Source organism: Haemaphysalis longicornis, unplaced genomic scaffold (genome assembly GCF_048455015.1).
Source record: "Haemaphysalis longicornis isolate Haplotype H1 unplaced genomic scaffold, Haemaphysalis longicornis Haplotype H1 scaffold_6, whole genome shotgun sequence".
In the NCBI taxonomy this organism is placed as follows: Eukaryota; Metazoa; Arthropoda; class Arachnida; order Ixodida; family Ixodidae; genus Haemaphysalis; species Haemaphysalis longicornis.
In genome coordinates, this window is record NW_027526407.1 from 55096407 (window position 1) to 55115630 (window position 19224).

The 19224-nt window shown below is 43.4% G+C and overlaps 1 protein-coding gene across 1 annotated transcript in view; it reads left to right on the top strand.

The window, feature by feature from the left end:
* The first annotated feature begins 1870 nt into the window (after positions 1–1870).
* The window catches only part of LOC144141569 (uncharacterized), a 71577-nt gene continuing 54223 nt past the window's right edge, over positions 1871–19224 (top strand). The window contains exon 1 of the mRNA XM_077673112.1: positions 1871–2534. Coding sequence (XP_077529238.1) covers positions 2084–2534 — 451 coding nt within the window. The 5' untranslated portion in view covers positions 1871–2083. The remainder of the gene's footprint in view (positions 2535–19224) is intronic.

Below are 19224 nucleotides of genomic sequence, written 5' to 3' on the forward strand. Positions count from 1 at the left end.
ACTTAAATACTGGAAAAACACGAGCAATTTTCCACATGCTAGGAAATGTGGAAGTAATAATCAATCAATCAATCAATCAATCAATCAATCAATCAATCAATCAATCAATCAATCAATCAATCAATCAATCAATCAATCAATCAATCAATCAATCAATCAATCAATCAATCAATCAATCAATCAATCAATCAATCAATCAATCAATCAATCATTTATTTAACGTGCCCAGGAACAACCGAGAGGTCTTGATGCTGGCGCACAAAAAAAAGAAACAAAAAAACTAAGAATAACACAATAGAACAAGATGACTGTTCAGAAGAAAACTATCAGAGATACAATGTGCACAGAAATATTAGGATGACAGGACAAAAGTAGATTAACACAGTATGCGAAATAGCTAATGATAATGACGAAAAGTCAGATAATATACATACATACATACATATAGATACATACAACAATGCGCCAGATAAACTAAAAGAGAAGGATAGAGCAAATTGCACATGTGCTGTTATTTTATAACGGTAGAAACCTTGGAGGAAAACGATGACTGTCACCCATCAAAAACATCAAGGTCAAGAAAATAAAAATTATAAAGACTTTGTATCCTGTTGAGGGTTGAGTGCTGAGAGAGGCGGGTAGTTACAAGAAACGGCCTGCTCTCTCTTGTTTGCTTCCGCGGAATCCGAAAATTAATACTATTGAGCAGTATAGGACAGGATATAGTACCGTGAACGAGCTTGAAAAGAAAGAAGAGATCGGCGCGATTTCGCCGGCAGCGAAGTGAAGGCAGTGACAATAGTTGAACGGTGTTAGAACACGAGCCAGAGTCATTTTTAGCGAACAATATTAATAATATTAATAATAATAATATTAATAATGATAATAAAAATCTATAGCGGGCTTGTTAAATCAGCACAGTTATGCCCTTTGCGTTAGATTGCCCATTTCCAGGCCTGTCCGCTACTTCTGCAGCATCACTATTGTTTTCAGGAACAAGGTTGGAAACACAAAACTTTACTCCACTCTCGCGCACAAAGGAAACGCAAGACGCTGTTTAGAAATGCACATGTGTGCCAGAATCTACCTTTTTTCCCGTCACATGGCAAGAAGTATTTTTGGCGTCAGTGACAATGAATGCGATTTGGGCACTTTTCGGATACTGTATCCTTCAGCAACTCCAGGCAGGTCTATGAAACGGACAGGTGTCGGTGGTCGACCATTAATACCAAAATTGAACCGCGTAGCAGGTTGAAAGGAAATCAAAAAAGAAATTCTCCCGCATGTATACCATTTTCGGCAGTTGTTACCCGGGCGTTCCTTTCCCTCCCCTTTAAAACCAACCCCGCCGGCCACGCATTTACGCATCATATAATCCGGTCCACAAAGTGGAAAAGTATGAGCGGAACAGCCATCTGCCCACCCCATTTTAACGTGTCACTTCGCGCGTAACACGTGGGGTTTGCGGACGCGGGCATACAACAATGCGAGTCCGATTGAACGCTGCGAAATCCCCGCTACGCCGGCCGCAATGGACGATGCGGCCCGCGTCATCCGAGAGCGAGTCCTGAGAGAGGTAGAGAGAGAGAAGCGAGGGCGGGGAAGAGAACGCACTCTCCCTTCGCCTCCAGCGCCGAGCGCCCGAACCCCGCCTTCCGAAACCCCGGGCATCGGCGCCGGCGCTCTTCAACAGTGCCATCCGCAACGCATTAGGCCTAGCGGTTAGGCCTAGCGCCGCCCCTTCCGCTACACAGACCCGGCGGGCGCGCTTCGAGCTCGGGCGCTATCGCGAGGAGCCCCCCTTCGCCTTCCTCCTCTTTCCAAATCCTCCTTCCCTCGGCGCTCGCGCGCCGGCGAACGCGACCGCGACTTCGGAGCTCTCCGTGCGCGTACGGTGTAGCGAAAGCCGCCGTACCCGCGAGAAACATCGTCCACCGTGAACAGAAAGCACACGCGGCGACTGCGTCTTCACAGAGCGTAGATAGGCGGCGTCGACCAGGCGAGCAGCAGGGAAGCTCGCGTCGTCTGCTAATCGTAGCAGACGACAGAAGCAGAAGACGAGAGAAGCAGCGTTCGGGAACGCATGGCAGATACGAGCGTGGCTGCTGCTGCGGCAGCGGCGGCTGCGGCCGCCGCCTCCACTGCTAAGTCCTTCTGCATCGAAGCACTGCTGGCTCGCGACTCCGGTCGCGGGACCCCGGCCTCCAAGTCGCCGGGCAGTTGCTCCGAGGGAGACCCCAGCAGTCCGCCTCCGCCTCCAGTGCCGGTGTCGGTGGCCGCTGTGGTTGCGTCCCAGGCCGCCGGAAGACTCCTGGGTGCCCTTCCGGGCTACCATCCCGTGCTTCCAGCGGGCCATCCGCTGTACGGACTTCAGGCTGCGGCCGGCGGCTTGCCTGCCGGGGCGTTGCCGGGACTTTTGCCGGGAAGTGCGTTCCACCCGACGTTGGCTGAGCACGGCATCAAGTCGCACGTGTCCCTAGACTGGCTAGCTAGGACGGCGGGCTTTTACCAGCGACCGGGTGACGTGATGTCAGGTTAGTGGCCTATTTCTGTTCGCGTCGGCTTACAATGCGCCCTTCCACCGTTCCAGCTGCATCTTATAAATGAGCGGTCTTCTTTAATAACAGTGAATCTAGTTGTATAACATGCCAAACTCTTTGGCTGACGCACAGCTTTTGGGAGCCATTCCACGAGAGCAAATTCGACTCAGCTTATCCTTTATATCCCACAAGAACCAGGGGATCTCCGTTGAGACTTGGAACTGATAATATTCACCTATAATGCATAACAAAACGTAGATTACTGCATTCACCATCGCGTGTTTTTTGTAGTTATTGAGAGTGGCTTTTTGGTCTCCGCTTATCGGCATATCTCAGATGCATTTGCAGTCAAATTAAAAGTACTCCTTTGATTGCTTTTGAGCGGTAATATGTATAAACGTACGCATGCGCCAAGCGCACTTGACACTGGAATGCCTCTGTTGTATATGGCCTCGTTCGATAAAAGTTGGAAGAACACGTTTAACATACCTCAGTTTTAAGGCTTCACGAATAAAACTTTCTGAAGAATACCAGATCAAGGCACATGTCTGCGAGAAGTGACCAGCTTTCGGCGCTCCTCTAAAAAGCGCACATGCATGTTTGCAAACCGGAACCGTGTTGTTTATGCGAATGAACGCATCGAGAAGTGAACAAAAAATAATGTTCGACATTTCTCTGAAGAAGTAGTTGGGTGTATGAGATGTGAAAGTGAGCCCTGTGACTCAGCGCGCAAGCAAACAATGAAGCGAGTGAACAAAGACGACATTCGTGTCCCGGTGCGGAGTTTTCATTAATTTTAGTCAATGCCCCACGTTTGTATGTTTGCATGTCCCATGTGTTAGTATTCGGGTTAGCGCTATGGCATGTCTGTTGTCTTGACACTGGCTAATCAGGCGGTCGGCGTGTAGGTACGTTTTTGGTCAATTCTTCGTATACGTATACGTATCAACCAGGGGTATTTTCGACATTAGCTGATGCTTCAGGTTTGTTTCGCAGACGCCTGTGTTTCTGCTGTTACTGGTGTTCCAGTTGAGGAAAATCCTACAAACCACGATGCATAATCCTCACCCCTCCCGGACTTCATACAGCTCACAAAGCTGCTGTTGTAGACCCTGCAGTTCTACTTTCGCAACGCTGCGAACGATTTATCGCAGAGTATATAGTTTCATTCCCACTTCGTATGACCCATCAGGCCTTGATTAAAACCCGGTGCTGACACGTGCGCTTTTTTCTAAGTATGTGCTAAATGTGTATAAGAAGTATTAGTTGGTTCTGCTAAACTAATTTCAGATGTAGGCAGGAAGTGTTACGTTGGGTACCTATTTGACAAAAGGATTGTTATTCACTTTCTATGAAAGCATTTAAAATCTTCTGGAATATTAACGTGTGACTGTGCCACTTGACCATGGCTGTCCGTCGCAGGGAAACCCACTCCCGATGGGATAAAATGCTCGGCCAAACGTCAGCGGAATAAGTTCCTTGCTTTGTTATAAAATTCAGTTTTTTTTTCTCTTTGGTATTACCGCACCATTCTATTCATCCTGCTACTCGCGTGGTCGATCCACCTCAATTTTTCAGCCTTAGTTTGAATTGTACAAAATTTCATTCACGCGAGCTTGTGCCCTAATTTGCGATTTTTGCCTTCTAATCATGACTGTTACATCTGCCATCTTTTTTTAAATGACGGGAACGTAGGTGCTTATGCGTTGTTCCTAATTTAGCCCTGCATCACTCGCCTAAATGGCTTTTTGTTATTTTTCGCTAAGGGCAAGTTTTATTAAACATATAAGAGTTTTATCAGGTGAAGATGAGTTACGTATCGGCGCTTTTATCTTTTTATTGTTGGCACAGTTAACATTATTTATAATGGCATAGAAAGAGAAAAATTTAGAGAGACACTTGGAAGAGAAAGGGAAACACTTGAGAGAGTGAAAAAAGAAATCGGCAGGGTGAGTTCCAGTAACCGAAAAAGTGAGAGTGTTGTATGAGGCGACGAGGAAATAAAACACTACAGAGTCGTTTTTTGTTGGCTGAGTTGCTGAGCGAGTTGTTCATTTGTAGCAGTGCGGTCAAGATGCTTTTGTACTGACCTGATTGTTTTTCATAATTTTTCGTCTCGTTTAGCGGTTATTAGTAACGGTAATGACATCCTGCTTGTTATTGGCTTATATTTTTTTTCTATAGTTCATCCATTTAAGCACAGGCATTTCTTTCATCCGTATGTATGTTGTACAAGGAAATGTAAGAGTGGGCAAGACAACACAAAAATACACGCTACCACATTAATACAAAGTATCTTCACAAAGTGAAAAATCATTTTCAAAATCTTAAGCGCACAGAAAGAATTCATAATGATTGTTTTGTCAGGAAGATAACTACAAAGAAATAAACATGTAGATAACATCACATATGATTGCGAAAAAAGAACGCAATTTTTTTATAGCCGGGTTGTACTTGCGACAATATATTAAGTGCGTGTGTTTCAGTTAGAGTTATAACGTTGTTCAGTGAGTTCTTGTTAAACCGGGCATTTATATCTTTGTGAAGCAAGTGGTGAATAAACATTTTGTTCATCGTAATTTTACACTTCTTGTAGCTTAAAACCATGCATGTCTTTAATGTGCTGACATTGGGAACATTTTGTGCACATACGTGCAGTATGCTGACAGCAAAATAGACTCAGTCTAAAAATTACACCACCATATTTATGTTTTCTCGTAGCAAGGATGTCCGGTAAAAAGAATGCATAGGAAAAAATTGGGCTTGTCTTAAGTGCAACACAACTGCTCGTATTTATTACAATCAATGCTTATTTTCAGGCTGTGCACTATGTCATAAAACAATAAATTACCAACTAAGGCCGTCAGCAGCTCCGTGGGAGTAATGGAGTTACACAAGAAACCATCACCGGCGAAAGAAAAATTTTAGAACTGATGCCACAAACCAAATCATTACTATCAAGTTTAGCATCATCTGTAAAATTTCATAACCTTGAGGGGTACGCCGAAACGCACATTAGCACATAAGTGTGAAGTTATAAAAACAAATTGTGAACGTTCCGAGAGAAAATCAGAAATCTAAGTAACTAATCATGGGTTGTTCATTATGGTGTTACTACTCAAAAGCTAAGGAGAAGGTACCCTGTGAAACGCGGGATAAAAATGAATTAACAAGGCGTCCGCAACTTCAAATATCTGTGTCACCATACAGATCCATGCCCGAATTCATGTTGCAAATTAGGCAATAGATTGTGCCATACGAATAATGCAATCCACTACCACCACCACCATCATCACCATCATGATCACCATCAACATCATCATCATGGGTCTAATTATGCAACCTGAGGGACAAGCCCCTCGCATTGACTTCTAACAACTTCTATTTTACGCTTTCCAAATCCATTCCTTGCCTGAATTATCTTTCAAATAGCTTCTCCTGCCGCGGTGATGGCTTCAGGCGTTCGGGCCATTTAATTTCTTTACTCACATTTGTTAATACTGGAGGTTTAATCGCGAATGTACCAGGGTTAGCAAATGTCTTTGAAGAAGAGCAATGGGGTTGTTTTTCTCATAATATTGTTGCAATAATATATATATCAAGTTGCACTTGCTGCAAAACATCCAACGATCACCAAGAAACTTCCTTATTAGCCCGGTTATTTCAATTAACTATTGTTCTCGGTAAAAAAGAAACCGTAAAACGGCTCGTCCGTGTTCACAAATGGGCTGTTGTATATCTGTGGTTTTGCCCTCCGGCACATATCGAAAAAAAATGAATTATCTCTGAAGGGTACCTGTCATATTACTTATTAATAATAAGTACAATCTCAATTGTAACACGCACTTTCTTTCTGATAATGAAGTAGGAGTTTCTCTGAATAAGAGTCCATCACTCAAGAGCGCACCGCAGCAGTAATGAAGCGGGCAGCCTTTTCCTGTATTTTGTCTATTTCTTTAATGCTTGTTTTTATGTAAGGGTCCTCAATAATGACTCATAGTCTAATGTAGGGAGCACAGAAGTTTTGCAGGCAAGTAGGTGTGCAGGCAAAAAGGTTTCGACTGGCGAGCTTCCAACTGGGTTTTTGTGACGAATAAACCGAGAAACTTGTAGCCTGTGACTTTACAGAGGAGCGTATTTTAACATCAGTAATAGTTGAGAGGATTCTTACCCTTAGCAAAAAAAAATAATTTCAATGAAAGCTTACATTTGCCAAGCACCACGCCTTGAAAAAAATTACCGCGCATAATTCTGCAGTTATTGGTCAGACTCAGATGCGGTTCCTATTTCCGAATATATCACACAATCGTCGGCACGAAGTCGCGCATTTTTTTATTGATGCTTTCAGCTATATCATCAATGTACGAAATAAACAGCAGCGGGCCGAGTAGAGCCCCGTGAAGCACCAGAACAAAGGTATAAATGAAACAATGATTTTGAAAACAACATCGTTTGCGGCCCTGCAGGTGAGCTGACGTCCAATAATTATTTCTTCATTTCTTTAGTTGGCACACAATCTTTCTTATAAAAACCCTCGTCAAATACTTCAAAGAAGTTCATAAAAATTCCCCTTGTCTATTGCTATCATTCATTGCCCTCGCGAAGTCATGGACTACTTGGATCAGTTGAACTGCTGTTGAGTGGTTCTTTTCAATTCCTGGATGGAAGTTTGTAAGAACTTTGCATGTTTCAAGAAGAGTATAAATATTGGCATGCCCGAGTAAGTTGCAAACTGTTGGTTCGAATGAAATTGGATGGTAGGTCCACTACATTGGTAATGACTAATTTTTATTAGCGTGCGGAGTATACCATGTTCACTGTGGCAACGTCAGGTATGGGCAGCAATGATATTACAAAATGTGGCAGCACACCATTGCCCTGCGTCAAACCAACTTGAAGGGCGCGTCGAAAAGACCCACTACCTTTTTGTTATCAATTAGAATCCCATAAGCGGTGAACACATCAGACCCACCAGAAACTGGTGAAATAAACGTCCAGAACATTTCTTAATACGTGGGGTTCAATTTTATCAGTTACTCACCGTTACGAGGATCTTTGCCTCCGCTAATTCAATTATGAAGCGGTGAGAAATTATTGCAAATTTTGTACTGTTAAAAGGTTGCTCGACTTGTAATTTACTCTTTTCATCAGCCGTTTTAACTGTCTTCCTTGCTTGGTGTATTTCGAGAAATGCAAGGGCTGCTATTTTCGGCCTTTTCCTCATTCGAGGTACAAAGCGATACACTCGTTTTCGGTGTCCTTGAACCAGTCGTACAATTTATGCATATCGCCATGGATTTTCAAAAGAAAACACTTCAAATTTAAAGTAAAGAGAATGTTACAGACACATTATCCGCACAAAAAAAGGTAGGATAAAATGAACACTCGAAATCTCTATTTATTGAAGTACCTACGAAAGTTTGCGCGGCAGCTTGATGTTAGCAAATTCCATGGGGACCACTACATAATAGTTGTTCAGCCAAATTGATCCACCCTCAAACAAAATGTCCAGCAGTGACTGCAAAGGCATATAATTGGGATTTAGTTCTATATGTAACAAATGAAAAGTAACGATATATCTAATGTCACTTCACCGGAAACATCAGACTTAAGTGAGAATGTCCACCAACATAAGCTATAGGTGAATTGAAATAGCCCAAGAAAACTTTTCTGTTACCGGGAACTACTTGTGTCCTAAACTGTCTTTGAGCCCACTATAAAATGACAGATGCATTATAGTGGGCTTGTAAGCAGCTGCGAATAAGTATCTGACAAGATTTACAAAATATACACTCCCCACACCCTTACGTCACGCGTGCCAAATATTTTGTGCCCTGTCTTAAACATACTGGTAACTCCACCACCGCTAATTTTACTGCCTTTCCGAAATAGAGTACACACAACTGGAACACTAAGAAACTCACTATCATATATTGCCCCAGTAAGCCATGCATCAGTCAACAGTACGACAGCCAGTTCATGACGAGTGTTGTATCACTTTGCCTAAAACGACAACCATTTGCTTCACCCCTGCCAAAATGACCATCTTCAACTTGAAGCTTGTTGTACACTTAGCTGACTTTTAACCTATATTTCCCCTATTTTGTACAACTGCTACACAGCTGGCCCCTTTATTACGGATAATGTCAAAAAATCTTCATACGGATTTTCTACTGCCTTGGAGTTCAAACAACGATGTCAAGATATATAAGTCGAGAAATGGAACAATAACAGGGCGTGATCGGTTTTCTACTTTTCTGCCAAGTCGATGAGTTCGATCGAAGCAGAATACTGTTTTTCCAGCTAACCTGCGAAAATCTCCTTTGTAGCTCTGTTCTCAAGTTCTCCATTTGTTTCTTCACTTAGATCCCAAATCCGTAAATAATCACACTATATTTTCGGCTCCTAATATTTAAGCCTTTCACCTGGTTTCAGAGCACGACAGGCTTTTCCTTTAATTTTCGACAATGCCGATTCGAGAATGATTTCTCTGCTATTCCCGGTTGTTAGCTGTCACCGATGCCGTCAGTGCAATAAAACCAGAAGCTTCCGTACAAAGTTTGTGTGAATTAGTGTGAACCGCATATTTAGTTTATTCTCCGGCCATAAAATAGCTTTTGTAGAATTTCTTTTTTGGCCGGTCCCGGATTTGCTCCCACGTCCCGCAAGCCAGCTGATCTTTCGCGAAAGGTGAAACTCAACAGCGTTCTAAAGAAAAGTTTTGGGCGAAATTTGGCTGCTGCTTTGTATTACTGGCATCGTGGGTGGTCACAGTTCTTTGTGGCCGTTGAACTGGCGCACACACAGTAGCAGACCAGAAACGTGCTTGGAATACTATAGAATCGTTAAAATTGTATGCACAAGTTAAATACAAAATATATTACCCTCATGTGTTCCTCAGGATCCGGAACAGAAACCCCTGTGTAAAAGCATGCCACAAATGATATATGCATTTAAATTAAACGTTCCACAGCTTGCCTGAATGGCTGGTAAGAGAGATTATGCTTGCCCTTGTATTTGTGTAAAGGTACAATTTTCTTTCTTTCCTGTTCTACATTCTTTTGAAATATGGGGGCAATATAATAGCAGTTTTGAATGCAATAGCGAACGAGAAACCTGTTAGGGATATCATTACATTTTTCTGCTTTTTGAGTATATATAATAAATAAAGCACTTTCTTCATCAAACAACGCATAGCTGAGTAAGTCTGGATCATATCGTCCTGCGAATTTATTCAGGGTAAACATAACTTGACATTTGAAGTTTCGGCCGCTTCTACGTGATAAAAGTGACGCTTTTATCCTTCAGCATATATGATTTACGCCTAATAAAAAGTTACACGTAAGAGTATGAACTGAAGAATGGAAAAAGTTCTATATAAGAATACTGAGGACGAACACAGCCAGGGAAAAAAGTTGGCTCAAAGTAACAAAAAAATGACGTTAGTGAAAATGTTTGTGGTCAAATTATTACGCAGTGCGATATGTCATTGGACAAGACAGTATGGGTTGCTCACTGCACCGCTAACGCACTTGACCTTTTGAACTTATGCTGGGCCCCCGCAAAGGCATCGTCTTCGTATCGTTGTGCTAGCGACCCGAATCGAAACCCTTGTGCAAAAACATGGCACAATGCATTCCTGTCTTCGAGCGGGGATGATAGCATTCGATTATATTATTGCGAGTAACTCAGAGCAAAATACAAGTGCAGTTCTGTGATATTTTATATTATTTAAAGCAAATACAAGTGCTTTAAGTGTGATAATGAAGCTGAATGTTTTCGAAAGGTGAATTTTCGATGTCGCGTGCACATGTATTTCTGAAATTAAGGTAAATGAACTCACCAATTTTGCCCTTTTGCTCCATAACCTCTTCTTCGCATTCTGTTCAGGGGCCTGTAGATGTTAAATAATGGTTCAGTGCACCAGAACACTAGTGGTTGGCCTCTGGACGTGACCAGGGATCTTAGAATTTTCAACAAACGCTGAGAGCGAACAAGCGAGCACGGAGTTGCATGCTTTGATGCTCTCTCTCTCAAATCCACATGAACAGAAAACGCAAACGCATGCATGCACGCACGTATGCACGAGCACACGCACACGCACGCACGCACACAAGCACCCACACACATAACGTCAATAGCAAGACGAAAGCCAGCACTCATGATTTATTGTATAGTCAAACAATTAGTCTTTGTGGGATTGCACCTGGCATTGTAGGATACTCCAACGACCGTTAGTGTGAGACTGAAGTTCCTCCAGAATTTGCAAAACACTAAAAGGGCATCAGATTCAGCGACTGTACAGGCATGAGAAACCGAATCCTGGAATACTAATCCGGTCATTCCTCCAGCAACATGGCCTGCAAGCAGATCCAGACCATGAGGTGACAAAAACAATACACGTCTCTATCATAAATGCAGCGGCACAAAACAAGACAGCGTTGTATACGAAGCAGTCATATCAGACAACAAAGCAATTCTGCTTGTTCACACGTACTATCTCGCATGCTTTCACAAAGGGAGAATGCTGTGCTAAAGTTCCGCTCCAAAGGTAACTTCAAGACTTTGCAGCCCCAAGATTCCCGATGTGGTGAATCAAAGAGCAAGGGGACGGAGTGAAAACCAAACGCTTGTTCTAGGTTTCTGGGTAGCTTGCGATATTTTGTTTACAGCTCCAACAAGCTTGAAGTGTTTATGACAATTACGACTACACCACACATCCTGGCCATTAGCTAAGAAGCGTCCACAACAGGCATGCAGTTCCGGTGCTCAAAGCACCGCAACGTTAAGTGAATGATAAAGGAACAGCATAGGAAAAACCTTTTTTTTTTTTTGGAAAGAGGCCGCTCATGAAAGGTCGCATTATGGGAACTAGATATCGTAAACACTATGGGAAGAACGCTTCTAAATGTAAGTGCCTGCTATCAGCTTTTAACGTCCGCTCATCAAAATGCTCTGATAGAAGACTAAGTGCCCCAGAAGTGTTGTTATTAAGGAGACAGAAATTGACGTCAATGGGAGCAGCAACATAACGCTACTGAAGACAGAGTGGAACAGTTCCAAAGGCTAAATCTTCGCAGTAAGATAGTTACATCTTAGGGTTCATTGAGCGTCAAGATCATCAAAAAGTGATCTTGAAAAAGACATTGTTGAATTGTACATGTAGCTCTCTTTATATAACGGTGCGAGAAATGGCAAATGACTTTAAATGTTAACAAAACATCGTTAATTCTTTTCCATCGCCGGCAGTCGTACCCATTACAAAACTATTTCCTGCAAGAGTCAGTTATATTGTCACGTGTTTCATCGGCGCCAAGAGACGACTGTGAGGACGAAGAAGTGGTTGAGTGCGCGTGCTCTCTCATCATTGTCATTCAGAGCTCTGGCGCTCGCGCTCGGAACCCTGGGCTCGAGCTATCCGATTAAAGAGGCTCCGGCTGCTTGTTCTGACCCGGTCGTCTCCTTCAAGGACCCCGGCTCAGCATCTGCGTGTTTATAGTACGCGACAATATAATCCGTTTGTTCGTACAAGAACGTCAGTATTACCTTTCTCACAAACCTTGCGTACATCTCGCACATAACGCACATAACCGTGTCCTCGGTTATGCTAACCATGTCCTCGGCTACTTACGTCGTAGCCTCAGACTGCCCCCGGTCCCCGTAAAAGTTCTAGCCTATAGTATTATTTTTGACAACCCAAAAACTGGCGCACGCATGTGCAGTTTGGGACCCCCATCAGTCTAACCTTTCAAAATGCATGGAATCCGTCCAGAATCGTGCAGCCAGTCTACACATACCATACCAGTGTGACCGAACTTAAATCTAAAGCTAACCTACCAAATCTTGAAACAAGAGGCAAAATTGCCCGCATATGTCTGTCTGTATACGTTTGCACCGTAAATTCTATCATTCGTCGCTTGGTAACTGTCATTCGCATGCCCACCGGTACTCATGCCGTACCAATCACCCAAAAGCAGTTTACGCGCCGCATGCCTATACTCTTGCGCATTTTGAGTCTTCATTGAGTCTTCATTGAGTCTTCATTTTCGAACTATCTCCTCATTGACGCCACGCACCATGCCAACACTTCCCAATTATCCATCGAACGCATCATCATCCTTCCCTAAGACGGATCATCTCATGTAATACCCCTACCTACGGGTATTTGAGGAAGTAATGATGATGATGATGGTTTGTGTTTAATGGCGCAATTAAGGCCAACAAGGGTAAAGAGCGCCAAATACAAAGTTATTTGATGATGACAGATGTACAATTAAATACTAAATTATCTTAGTGAAAACAAATGTGAAGCGACTTAAAATCTATGAAGATGGCTGAGGCATAGGGCAGGATGATTATGCGTGATGTGAAAAAAACTGTAAAGATTTGACGTCTGACAAAAACTGAAAAACACGCCTAATAGAAAACATTGGGTTGCCGCCCAGAAGTGTGATCGGTGTAGCGGGATGTGTTGTCTGTAAAGTTCAGGAAAATGTTTGCGTCGTGTGGTGTCGTGTGCCTTGCATTGAATAAGTATGTGAACTACGGATGGGGCCTCTCCTCACATGCCGCGCTGGGGTCTTGAAGACCCAGTGAGCAGATATGAGTGCGTTGCATGGGTGGGACCTATCCGTAGCCTAGCCAAGGCGACTTCCGTGTGTCTGCTGTGTGAGTCAGTTGTGTACCGTCCCAAGTGTGGCTTTATTACATGTAGTTTGTTGTCTGTCTGTTCACTCCAGTGTGTTTGCCATGTGTGTTTGAGGGAGTAATAAATAAACAAATAACTAAAATCTGTATCTCCTAACAAACCCTGAAAGGTCAGTTGCGGATTTTGACCGAATCTTAGGCTGGGACGCATTTCATGGTGGAGGCCTTGGAATTAGTCTGTAGCAGCTGCGCTATTGCTAGAATTGCACAGCACGTTGGGGACAGTGTTGTTTTCGTATTCCGCCTCCAACACTAATCAGGTCGGCGGAAGGGGGGGGGGGCTATGTTATACCTAACTCGCAGAAATTCATGCTACAAAACACTGCCTGTGATCGGAGATAGAGGGTGAAGCGCAATATTTTTGTATATAAAAATGACAGCTGGCCTTTCGTTCTGGAAGTCCTACAGTCCAAATCTATTAGCCGTTGTTCGCCGATTCTTCACAATGGTAAGTATCACGTGTCAGGATGCAAGCGTTTGTCTTGGGTAGAACCGCAGCATGTTCTTTTGGTGTGGGTCTTGTTAGTTGCGGCGAAATGTACAAGCCATGATTGTGATTCACTCTTCGCCAAGAACATCTCGCTAAACTCGTACAGACCACCCGCAGTTACACCTTATCAGCATAGAAGCGGGAGAGCGGTGGGGCCGAACGTTTGACTCTTGGAAACTGCATAGTGCAAAGACGCCATTTTATCGTAAATTCGTCTGCGCGCCCACGCAGGAATATTTGATAATAGACCGGTATGGCTCAAAGCATTTCATGCAGGCACACTTTATCTTAATACACCAGTTTGCAGTTAACTCATGCATCTACCTTCACTACACACCCAGTTGCACTTACAACGTTGGGGATGAGCTCGCGTATTCAACTGCAGCTTCGGTTCATGCTAAGCTGTTGTGCTTTGTTTTGATTCTAAGTGGTTTCTAATGGGGTTAGAATTACGAGAATCCCCGATTCCTTGTCTTGTTCGCGGGTGCACAAATAGCTGGTGTGTTCAATGCACAATAACGACCTGTGGGCGTGCTGGCGCTTGCGACAGGGGCGGGTGTGAGGTCAGGGGTATGCTCGCACACAGGGTTTGCATCTGTCAGTTGTGATAATTAGTACAGCCTCTCGGGGATCTTTTTCCGTGCTTTCCCGCTCACTTTCTCTGTAAACAATGCGCCAATATGAGCATATACTCTGTTTTGCGCAACTGCATTCATCATGCATGTACAAAGCACAAGATAGCCTTGGAATTGCTCTCGTAAGCAGTGGGATGAAGCGCTTCCACAGCTGTTCGGACATCATCCTATTCATTTGTGGCTCCTCATAAGCCGCAAAGCGTTTGCAAAATACTCGTGTATGTAAGCGCACCTTCGATAGATGGTACAGATAAACAGCTAAGCTTCCCGCAAGGGCCAATTTGCGGGACATAGCTTGGCATGTCTGCTATATTTGCCGCTGTGATGGTACATTCTGTTTTTTAGTATTATTAGCTTTTACTTCTTGTAAATCTTATCACTTCACGTTTCATGTGTACCAAGTGAAATATTTCATTTGAAGTCTAACGAACGCCCTGCACTGTGAATCTTTCTCTGTCGTTGTCTTGTTTTTGCTAGTGGAATGTCACATAGAAAATACTGACAGCGAATAGGATGTTATGCGAAATTTTACGGTGTTTCTATAGAAACAAGCGCAACATTCCACAAGGCGCTCAATAAATGGATCATCTTCTTGTGTCAACTTCTGCGCGGGTAATATGGGTGACTTTGCGGCTTCCAAAACGCACGCAATTTAGGAAGTAACTGACTCGCTCCTTGCCATACGTTTGGAATTTACACACTGTCGTGGATCGAAGCAGTGTGAATGTAATGGGAAGTTAAGATAATGACACTGGAGTGTTGACAACAGCGGCAATTGCCAAGTCAGTGTTGTAATCATTGTAATCGTGATAATCAACACTGGAATTGTCGTCATCTTTTGTAATCGGTGCGCTGCTGACAATGCTGACAATAAGAAGACTTTCTTTAGGAAATGCTTGCAGCATATTCATGAGTTTTCACCATGAGGGACGGAAAATCAACCTGTAAGTTAAGCAATCTTACGTCCAGTAATGGCGTATTGCTCCGAGAAAATATATCGGCTTAAATTTTTTGGTAACACGCAGCGTTGCCTCAACAACCGTGCTATTTCAGTGTCAGGTGACACAGTTGGGTTAATAAGCTTTAGGCAATATCATTTGACAGATCTGCAGCTATAAAAAACGGCGATTCTAAAAAACTCTGAAGTGTAGAAAAGGTGTTCGCACAAGTAACACCTACTTCATTTTGTGTGCTGTTATAATTGAGATTTTTACACTACCCCATGTGATAAAAATTGTGGATGCATGTTAGTATCAAAATTACCCGCTTTTGAAATCATCGCAAGTAAAATGTGGCAGTGGCACAAAGCTATGGAAACTTTTCAAGATAAATGGTGCCTAATCACTTGGAGATCCTTTTGTATTCCTTATCGATTCACTGTCCACAACACTTGTCACGTAAGCCGGTGCTAAAAATAACTGCGCTTTGTTTCAAGTTGCACTACATTGACTAAAGCTGCCCACTCTTGCTAACAAATCGTTCATAAATGGCGATTCTCATAAATGATCATACTCATTAATAAATGCGCGAGGAAAACATAAGGAGTCCTGATGAGTGTGGCAATAGGCTTGGTCGCTTTGCCGTCATTGATTTTTCGACTTGTGCCATTGCATTAACAGAGCGTATATTGACATAGGTGTCTGTAACTATAAACCTGGTAAAACATGCTTAACATTGTCACAGGAAACTAGCATTCGGTGTATACTTTGCTTTAGAACCAGTGACCGGAAACATTAGATCTAATCTAGATCTAATGCATCCACAATTATTACCATTTAGTGCAAGCATTCAGTTTCGAAACTGAATGCTTGCACTAAATTGTAATAATTTGGAGTGATGTCATGTGTTCATGACGTGTGACGTCATAAAGCATGAAATATGAATACCTATTTGCTTAAGACCCTGATTTCAAAAAAGAGCATCACTATAATTTACAGACGTGAAATAGTCATCGGTGGCATCATCATCGTCATCTTCACCATTTTTATGAAAGTCATGAGCTTCGTCACTATCTGTTGTAAGACACTGCGGGAAAGGCTCATAATTTAATTATTTCGAAGGATCCTGCCCTTGACTGCTTGTGCAGTCTGATGCAAAAGTAGTATAGACGGTAAGGATTTTTTGGTCTCAGGCCGTCACTGGTGCCGTCGCTGTCAGTGACACCGCACTTCTATTCCATCACGTAGAAGATTTGCAGATGAATTCCAGCCATTTTTTTGCCTCCGAATTTTTGCGCCCTACTGCTCCACCTAATTCTTTTTACTTTGCTCCACCTGAGGGCATTCATCGTGCTTAAATTTGAAGCATGAAATTTGGATAATTCGATCGTAACTTGCTTCTTGTTCATGTGAGTAAATGATCAGAACTTGCTCCATATTTATGGGAGTGAACAACGACATCGGAACGCCGTAGTTTTAATGTTCATACAAGTAGATGATTACTTCTATCTGCGATTACGTTACAAATTGGAACACCTATGTCGACGACACTGAGAAGAGAGCAAGGGATAAGTTTGGGACTTCAGCCTGTGGAGTGTTCACAACGTCGTCGTTACTACGATCACCACCATAGTCATGATAACCACTACTTTGACCAGTACTTGTTTGACCAGTCTTTGACAAAGTCGGAGTCACCCCTGCCTCTTTGCGGCACCCATTTCTATCTCTCGTCGGTAGCTCCTATTGTTTCCTGTCTTTCCCAGCTGTTTGCCCCGTTTCTGTGTATCCATGCTGTAAGTCGTGTAATCCACCCCTTGACTTTTAAAAGCATCAAATGCGCAGCCATAGTTCACGCCCAACTGATTTAAAGAGAACCGTCCTTTATTCGAGTTTTCTCTGCTCGCGTTGAAGCAAGCTTTATGGAATCTCCGGAATTCGGAGCTTTTTTGTGGAAACGTTGTGCAGAAATATGAGTAACTTCGCTGGTGAAGCTTCCAATTTATCTTTTTGCAGAGTTTGGTTCGTAGGGACATTTTGAACGCGCACGCACGCAGACGCACGCACGCACACATGCACACTAAAACAGACACACACTCGCACAACGTTCAAATTTCTAAGCTGAAACCCATTAGTGCCAACACTGATCCCACGTAAAGGGCAAAAATCGGGGCCATATGATCAAGGATCTACAGCTTCAAAAACTTAACAGTTCTTAGTATTGCTAAATTGCTCCGAAGGGCTCATACACGGCGCAACTTTCATATCTCCATCTCGCCCGTGCCACAAAACACGTTCGAAGCAATACAGGGCACATGTGGCCGGAGTCCTCGATCGGCACGACGTCAGAGATCTCGTGTGAGTACGCACGTGGGAGTATACTGAATGAAAGAACCAAGGCGTCCACCTCTTATCGCTAATAGCCGGCCGGAACACTCGCATTATCGCCTCCGCCGGCACGCACTCGGCTCCGCGAGCAATGAAGCGCCATTACGGTACAGTCCGCGGGTTCGGGTTGACATTACAGCGCGAGCGGCCCGAGCTCTCATCGGCGGCAGTTTATCGCGGCGACGCTCGCGATCTCGCCGGAGAGGCTTATCCGGTCGACGGCCACTCAGCGGTGCGGTTCGGCGGACGTGCCTTTCTGCACGCCTGCTGGCGTTGTGATCTAAATTAGGTGCTTGCACGCTGGGCTAGGCGACCTGCTCCTTCGGAGTACTGCGCGTGGGTAGTTTTGACTGGTAGCTTTCAAGGCACGAGAGTAGAGACTATTTGATAATTACTTGATATTGATAACCCGATCAATGCAGAAAGCCTGAACAAATACTTCAAATCAGTATTCACTGTCGACAACGAAAACATTCCGGACATCGACACCAGTGTGAAGTTGCCTTGGAAACCTTGAGGATGGAGTGTTTAAGTGAACAAGAAAAAAGGAGCAGGGCCTGATAGCATTCCTAACATTATTCTTACCAGGTATGCGGAATTACTAGCTAAATATTTGTGTGTCATATTTACCAAATCCCTTCCAACGGGCTCCCTAAAGGCTAAAGCGTGGCCTTTAGGAGGAAGCAGAAATGGCATTGCTAACTTTAGACCGAGCTCTTTGACATGTACTTACCACAAAATTTTGGATTCCATCATTCTTACGCATATAATAGTTTACCTAGAAGAAAAATGTATATTATCTCCCATCAGCATATGCTTCCACCGAGTTCTTTCAACTACACTCAATTGCTGGAATTAACACACGGGGTGTCGTATAGCATTGGCAATAAAAAAACTTAAATAATTTTTCTTGATTTCGCAAAAGCATTCAGAAAGGTGTGAAACAAGAAACTACTAAAAACGTGAGGTCGCACTAGGAAATTCTACGGTTAATAAATGGATCACTAATTATCTGACTGACCGTTAAAAGTAGCAGAAATTTTCCTCAGTTACATCGGGCGTTTTGCAAGGTTACGTCCTGGCTTCCATTTTGTTTCTTCTTATTAATGATCCGTCTGAAAACTTTCAAGTGAAAATCAATCTGTTCGATGAGGACTGCGTACTATATCGCGAAATAAACACACACGATGACCATATAGCATTAAAGGGACACTGAAGTGAATTTGTCAAGCTCCCGTTTTTGCTTGCACTGCGTAGACTGGCTCAAATTAGCACACTTTTCATCGTTTATCCGGTTGACAAATCGGTAATTATTTTACAAAGCGCGAAAGAAGAAAAACTACCATGCGCAGTTTGCGGCGGCCGCACCAACTAAGGCTGTGACGTTGGGAGGAGGGGCGCCGTGATTGGACGATGCCCAAGGTTAGCAATCAAACAAGTTTCGGTTTCGGTTTCGGTTCTGTAAAACATAACCAATGGCGTTGTTGGATGGGCATTCTCAATATCCCAGTAATCATCGTACCGCGCTG